Source organism: Myotis davidii, unplaced genomic scaffold, assembly GCF_000327345.1.
Source record: "Myotis davidii unplaced genomic scaffold, ASM32734v1 scaffold3270, whole genome shotgun sequence".
In the NCBI taxonomy this organism is placed as follows: domain Eukaryota; kingdom Metazoa; phylum Chordata; class Mammalia; order Chiroptera; family Vespertilionidae; genus Myotis; species Myotis davidii.
The window spans coordinates 188074-196231 of record NW_006281915.1 but is presented as its reverse complement, the minus strand read 5'-3'; the positions used below and the strand labels follow the sequence as shown (position 1 = coordinate 196231).

The window sequence follows — 8158 nt, the reverse complement described above, 5'->3', positions numbered from 1 at the left end:
CCATCCAACTCTTTGTTTAATTGTGAAAAACCCAGCCAAACAAAATTAAATAACAAAATCAAAGAACTTCAGTAAATTGCTCAGGGTTATTGTAGTTTTGAGATCCATGCTTTTCATTCATATCAGAACTTGTATTTTTATATTTTTATTCAATTTTGTGAAATAGTAAGCATAGAATGCAAAAAAAAAGAAAACTTAAATAACTGCAGAAATATCCCAGTAAAGCTGCAGACACTGGAGACTTTCAGCTATTGGGCAGTGCCCTCATCCTGTGGATCAGATTGTTTATTCATCTGCCATTGAATGAAGGCAGCTATAGAAAGGTGATTTTCTAAGGAGGGGGACGTCAATGCATTATGCAAAGGGTGAGCTGAATAAAAGTCTAATGTACAAAAGCTATTACTACTTATTGAATTTTAACAGATGCTTTATATCATTAATATGTCTTCTGTAGGGGTGTCAAAAGCAATTTTAGAAAGTGCCGGACCAGCTGTGGAAGATGAATGTGCTGTACTAGGTATGATCTCATGTTGCTTTTGCTTACAACCTATTGAAAATTAAAGGGCTGAGACTACTGTGAGAGGATCTATGGGTGGAGTAAGTGGTGAGCACTTTGGCAGAAGGTGGGTTCCCTGGGTGAGGAGACTTAGGTGGCATATGACGTGGTGGCTGTGGCGAAGAGTTCCTTATCCTGCCATCCAACCTGTCTCTTCCTAAAAATTAAAAAGATCCCAGGGTCCTGGGTCCTAATAATCCAGGCTCCACCTTATACTCAGGGATCCTCCTCGAGCTTTGCTTTTGTTCTTTCACCCATAAGACGGTTCTACTGACGAGGAGTATGATAATGGCTGTCCCACATGTGGTTGTGAGGATGAGAAGGAAAAATGAATGTAAAAAAAGTTTTGTAAGCTGTAAAGTGCTGTATAAATGACCTTTTACTTTCCCCAGTCTTGTTCTACTTCACATCGCACAGCATTACCTGAATTTTACTCCTTTTATGAATAAATAAGGGAGCCTGTGTGGGTCTGAGGGGTTTTCTGACACCAACCAATTCTCCACTTCTGACATTACCTCCCTGAACTGGTACCAGATCCCATAAGTTAAACATCTTACTTCCACACGATTGGCCCCACCTTCAAATGCCAGTTTTAAGTCCCAGGGGCCACCTGTACTTCTGACGGCTATAAATTTAGAGGTTCCAGATAACTCCTTCTCAGGTCCAACAATTTACTAGAATAATTCATAGAACTCTGTAAAAACATGTTTGTTTGTTTTTTACCTTTCCTAGTTTATTATAAAGGAATAGCCAAGTGAAAGAAATGTGTCAAATGACAAAACTAAAACATTTTAATAATGAGTGTGAGGTCCTGTATTTAAGAAAACAACCCATGGAGGGGAGTGCAGTGCCTTACAAGTGTGGAGCGCTCTTCCTGAGGGACTGTGGCAAGAGCGAGTTTTTTGGAGGATTGGAAGTGGGACCATGGAAACACTGTGTGATTGGCTGGGGTTGTATATTGGACTTTAGTTAGAAAGCTCTGGGAACAAGGAAATAAATATAGTGCTTAGAGTTGATTCAGAGTTGGTGTTTGGGGATTGGCTGACTGGATATACTACGTTTCTGGCCAAATGGAGCATTTACAGGAAAAGGAGGGTTTGGTTTGAAAGTTCAGTTAGCTGGTGTGGCACCCCAGGCAGGAGTGCACCTACAATTTTATGCCAGCACAGGACAGGGTATGGGGAAAAGGGCACAGAGCTTCCATGCCCTTTCCAGGTGCACCACCCTACCTGCACCTAGAGGTGCTTGACAACCGGGAAGCTCCTGAACTATGTTGCCTAAGGGTTTTTATGGAGTTGTCATTACGTGGGCATGGTTGATTAAACCATCGGATTTGTGACTGAGCTCAATCTCTAGCCCCTCTCCAGTCCCTAGAGGTCAGGGGGTGGGGCTGAGAGTTCCAATCCTAGAAAGATGGCTTGGTCTTTCGGGAGCTATCTAGTTCCACTCCCCAGCCTCCAGGAGTCATCTCATTAATGTATAAAACATACTCTTATCACTCAGGGGATTTGAAGGGTTCCAGGAACTCTGAACCAGGAGCCAGGGATGAAATATTTATTTTTTATTATAGCATGGTGAAGAACCAGTAAGAGTGAGCATAAACTATTCATCCTTCAAAACCAGGACTGAACCTTGCAGTGTAGACAGTCAGCTCTGAGTGTGATTTGGAGAAGTCACATGTTTGACAACACATTTCCACAACTGACCTATTGTTGTGCCTGAAACTCCCACCTTAATAACTCTCCTCTGGTTAAGACATTTTCTCTGGAATGAATAAATTCCTGGAGAGAGATCAGAGGATGGTAACATTGGTCCCAACATGAGGACATCAGCAGGGATTTATTTGTGTGCTGCAAGAGCTAGCTGTACCTTGGAAGGCAGAAGCAGAGCATGAAGCTGGGCTGACAGCTGGAATAGTCTAAGGATGATACCTGGGAGAGGACAGCAGGTGGACACCTGAGGGCAGCAGGGAGTGCATGTGCGATGGAAGCTCACCAGGAGGGCGGGGTGGGATGGGCAGGCACCAGTTCTCCTCCTCCTGCATTTTCCTGGAGCCTTGCTTTGCTCAGAGTACCAGAAGGTGGTGCCTTAAAACAAGCCCTGATAATTTCCATGTGCTCAAGAGCTCTATGGGTTCTGTGGGAGGGGAAGTTTTCATGCTTTCACACCTCCACACCACACAGTGTATTACTTTCACCTCCTTGAAAAATGAATCTGGCTGAACGAGGTATAAATTACTCTCCTGGACAGTAGAGTGGGTGCTGAGAGCTCTGGATACTAACTGCTTGGGTTCAAATCCTGGGCAGTCTTCGGCTGCTGACCTTAACCATCTGTTAATCTGTGAAATGGAGAAAACAGAACCTACGTCATAGGCTTGCTTTGAGGATTGAGTGAATTAACACAGGTGGAGTGCTTTTGAAGAACACCCAAACTATTCAATAATGAATAACCTGGATTGTAAAGGGAATGAGCCTGTCACAGTCCCAAAGAGTGAAACCAGCTAGATCGAGGGAGGTTATACTTGGTCAGGAATCTTCAGGGCTTTTCCCTTTGTCAGCTATTTTCATTTCTCAAAAATCAGTGTTGCTTCCCGTAACTAATGTGCTGTGTGTGTTTCCTTTTTTTTTTTTCCAGCTACACAGCCTCACAGAGATTTTATAGTTACACAAGGTGGATTCCTATCGTGCAATATAATAATTCATGTCCTTGGAGAAAATGATGTCAGGAAATCACTTTCCAGTGTTCTAGAAGAGTGTGAACAGAGGAAATACACATCTGTTGCCCTTCCTGCCATTGGAACAGGTTTGCAGCCTCTCATCACCCAAAGATTCAGAGTAACCCAGATTCCTTTAGACAGTTTCACTTTTAATGAACTCAATGCTCAGTCCAGAAAGCGATAGTGATACAAATCAGAAAGTGGGCAGGCAACCTGTCAGACCCTTCTAGGGCCATCTGTGGGTCCTGTGCCTCTTTTATCCATCTTTTTCTTTATTTTAGGTTTCCTAAGTATCTTTCCATGTTTGGCCCTTAACGTCATGGTTTTCTCACTGTTCACTTTTTTCCCCTTTGGGTGACTCATTTATTCTCATTACACTAGTATCAATGACCATTTCAGCACTGACCCCCAAATCAGCATTTCTAGCCTTCTCCAGAATCTCATCAGGTAGATTTCTCTGTCACCAGAAACATGCTGATATTACAATCCAAACTCATCATCATCCCTTGAGTTGTCTAATTTTCTAGTTTCCTCCTTTGGTGGCGCCATGAACTCCCAGCTGTCCTGCCACGCTTGCTTCTTTGTGTCCCAGACCCCTGTAGTCAGTAGGTCCTATTAAGTCTTCTTCCAGAGGGTAGTTCAGTTTCAGCCTTCTTTTTCATTTCCAAACCCATAAGACCACTCCCAACTGGTTTGCTGCTGTGTTTCCCAATTGGGTCCTCATTTGTGGAGTCATTAGATTGAAATGCAGTTACCCAGATCCTGTGCAAGGCACTCGGTATAAAGCACGACTAAGATACAGTCTCTATCCTTAACCAACAAGCTCAGACTCATCCTGCTCACAGTTTCTAGGAACACTTTCCTCTAGGTACACTGGTCCCTAATCCAGTGTTTTCCCTGGGCACTGGGTGTTGGAGTAGCTGCAAGCATTTTTGGAAAACAGCTAAGAAAGATGACATAGGAATACATTTTTAACATTTCAACGTAACTTGGATCTAGCCCCACTGATAGATAAGAACTTAAAGTATTAAAGCACAAGGTCACACAGCTAGACGGTAACATAACTAAGTTCAAACCTAGGCAGCTTAGCCTGTACATTTCAACTATTACTTTTTTTTACATTACCTTTTATTTTTTTACCATTATGTTCTTAATTACTATCGTCTTAGCTAACATGGTCTTCTCTCTAATATCTACTATCTTCTGTTACCACTCCAATTTTATAGCTGAGTAAACTGAAGTTTAGAGGTGTTGTGTCCCCCAAAATTCATCTATTGAGGCCTTAATTCCTACTTCAGAATGTGACTGTATTTGGAGATACAGCCTTTTAAGAGGTAATTAAGTTAAAATGAGGTTATTAGAGTGGTCCCTAATCCAGTGTAACTGGTGTCCTTGTTAGAAGAGGAGATTAGGACATTGATAACTACAGAAGGAAGACTATGTGGAGACAGTCAGAAGATGGCCATCCACTAGCTTAGAAGAGAGGCCTCAGAAGAAACAAATCTTTCCAACACCTTGAGCTTAGACTTTCAGCTTCCAGAATTTTAAGAATATCAATTTCTGTTGCTTAAGCCCCCAGTCCATGACACTTTGTTATGGAAGCCCTAGTAAACTAATACGTGGGATCAAATGACTTATCTAAGATCACACAGTAAATCAGTGGAGAGCCAGGACATAAATCCAGATCTTCTGCATCCAAATAGCATGTTCTTTTATCTGCACTTTCAATGCCCTTCAGCTAAAACCACTAGGAGTACACACTATGGGGATCTATGCAGCATCTCAGCAAGAGGTTGTGGAAAGGACTTGTTAATAGATTTGAGCTTGTGCTAGGCAACTTCATGGCAGTCACAAGTAAGTAGGGCTTTGCTTTGGGTTGGATGCTTTCAGGAAGCAGACATAATTCTATGATTAGGTATATTATCTGGAAGAAGAGAAGAGTGTAGCTAAAGCTGTGATTGGTAACGAAGAACGATTGTTCATATTGGTCAAGATGGGGGTGTTGAGCCATTTATGGTGGTTTGGATAGTGTTCATATTTTTGTCTGTGGTCAGACATGACTATGCAGCAGTCTCATTTTGGCTTAATTCATCATGGTTACAGAGTGGTTACATTTGATGATGCTCTATGAAATTTGTGTTCAGCTGGAGAACACCAAGACCCAGCTATGAGTGCCAGGTCAGTTTCTGGCTGTCAGGTGTTGCTTTCCTCTTTCTCAGCATCAAGCACTGCATTTGCCAAATCTGATCACATGACCAACACCAGCTGAAACTATTTTTGTCACTTAAATTTTTTTTTTCCAGGAAATGCTGGGAAAAACCCAATCAGAGTTGCTGACGACATAATCAATGCTATTGTAGACTTCACACGGAAACATTCTACTCCATCATTAAAAAAAGTTAAAGTTGTCATCTTTGTAACTGAGCTGCTGAATGTATTCTATGACAGCATGAAGAAAAGAGAAAAAATAGCCACATCACCTACCTTCCAGTCCACATTTTCCAAGGCTGCATGTAAGATGTTCTTTTAAAAATCATGTGGTTATCTGTAATATCACTTAGAAAGTGTTTAGATGCGAATGCTCACTATTTCAATCAGTTTTAGGACTTTACAGAAAACCTCCTATAATACTTGGGAAAAGTACAAGAACTATGGAACACAATCTCCTGTCAACTGATTATTCTTCTGAGGGACAAAATCATGCCTGGAAAACAGGAATAACAAATGAGCAGAAAGAGAAGAGAAGGGCTGAGAAAGCAGAAAAGGGAAATAGACTTTGAAAATCCAAGCCAATGATCTCATGTTCTTCCTTTTTGTTTGGTATTGACCTTTGGTGCCTCTTGTAGTTGTGAACTAGCTGGTCAATACTGGTTTATTGATCATCCACCTCTAGACAAGTTAGCCTGAGAACAGAAGCAGATGCAAGAAAAGAGAGGCCAGGGTCATCTGGCTGTACTTCATCATGAGCAAACAGATACCTGCTGTGAAAGTATCTGTATCGACCTGCTCCTCGGATCTAGCTTTCTCCCATTTTGTGACTTTTGTATTGCTGTAAAAATAACTAGAAACATAGCCTCCTCTTGCAACCACTGTTTTTACCCTTTTTATGAGCACTTACCCAGAAAGCACTGAGTTTTACTGGCAATGAGGCATACCTGTCACCAGCAGCCTTCCGAAACTGAGAATTGTCTGCCAGTAAGAATTTCGTTTCTCCTTCCACTTACTTCCTGATAACTATTCTCCTCAGTGTGCTGCAACACACAGTACATGTAAGAGCTCCATGCACACACATAAAATAAATAAAAATACTAGTAGATTTGGCAGTAGCAACTAATAGAAAATCCACTTTCAACTAGCGTAAGCAAAAAATGGAATTCATTGACTCACATTTCTATAAAGTCCAGATATACTTGGCTTCAGGCCTAGTTTAACCCAGTTGCTCATTTGATATCATCTGGACTCTGACTTTCTTTATCTCTCATTCTCTTCTCAGCTGTGTTGTCTTTATATCAGGCTCCACATAGTGAAAGATGGCTGCTTGCAGCTTCAGGTCCATATCCTTGTATGATCAGGCCCAATAGGAGAGAGAGAATCCCATAGCAATATATCCCATCAGGAATATGATGCTTGGGAACAGAAGTACCATTATAAGGCCTGTGATTCCTTCTGATTGGACCATCTTAGGTAATCTTTGCCGAATTATACTAACTGGTCAAGCCAGAGTCACAGGCTCTATACTTAAACTGGAGGGGGTCACTATCTGAAGCAATGGAGAAGGGTTGTATTCCAAAGGAAATTCAGGATACTTTTCCCAGAAAAGGGGGAAAAGGATGCCAAACAGTTAAACATAACAAATAATATCTACTATAGTATCTAGGGATGTATAAATGAACATTTTTTCCCTTTGGTCTTTATAGAGGACATTTTTTATTTAAATATAAGAGCAGTAAGTCATTATTAGTAAAGTAAAAAATAAAGTTAAACTTGTTTCAAGAATTTAAATTGACATTAAATTTACATAATAAAACAGGAATGTTAAAGAAGGAAGGAAACAAAAAAATGACTAAAATAAGCAGACAGGTGGTCATATGAGGCAAAAACAAACAACAACAAAACTGCCTCACATAATCTTTGTTGTTATATAATAGGAATAATACTGATAAAATGTCAGATAAAAAGGAAGTTTATTGGCAAAGACAAACTTTAATTTTAGTAAGAATTTATCATATGGACTTCTTTATTTTATTGTTATTTTTAAAAATCCTCACAGGAAGATATGTTTATTGCTTTTAGAGAGAGGGGAAACGAGAGAGAGAGAGAGAGAGAGAGAGAGAGAGAGAGAGAGAGAAACATTGATCAGTTGCCTTCTGTACACTTCCCAACCAGGATCAAACCCGAATCCTAGGTATGTGTCCTGACAGGGAATCAGACCCACAACCTTTCAGTGCATGGGACCATACTTCAACCAACTGAGCCACACAACCAGGGCTCATATGGACTTCTTTAAAAGAGAACTTAAAAGGGATAGCTTTGAGTTTCATTTGAGCAGATGATTCACGGTTACTTTCCAATGTATATTAAAACTATTTATTGATTCAGAGAGAATTTATTGAGCACCAACTGTATATCAGACACTAGAGATATATTTTTGGGAGTTATGTAAGTGGATGGGAGTTGAAGCCATTGAGCATGAGTTGGATTATCTGTGGAGAGTTTAAAAGGTGAAGAGAGTGGACACTGAAGGCAGAGCCGGGATTCTTGGTGTTTAATCCCACCTTCACTCGTGGAGAGGAGACTGAGGCAGGTGCACAAGGAAAGGTGTAGGAGGGCATTTGTCTTCAACACTGGGAATGGGAAAGGAGAGAGAGATTTATCTTTTAAAAGAG

The 8158-nt window shown here is 40.9% G+C and overlaps 1 protein-coding gene across 1 annotated transcript in view; it reads left to right on the top strand.

Annotated features, from left to right (window-relative positions):
* Window positions 1–8158, top strand: part of LOC102771943 (poly [ADP-ribose] polymerase 15) — a 17973-nt gene that overhangs the window by 4328 nt on the left and 5487 nt on the right. Inside the window, 3 exon segments of the mRNA XM_015560969.1 lie at window positions 455–517; window positions 3191–3358; window positions 5576–5785. Coding sequence (XP_015416455.1) covers window positions 455–517; window positions 3191–3358; window positions 5576–5785 — 441 coding nt within the window.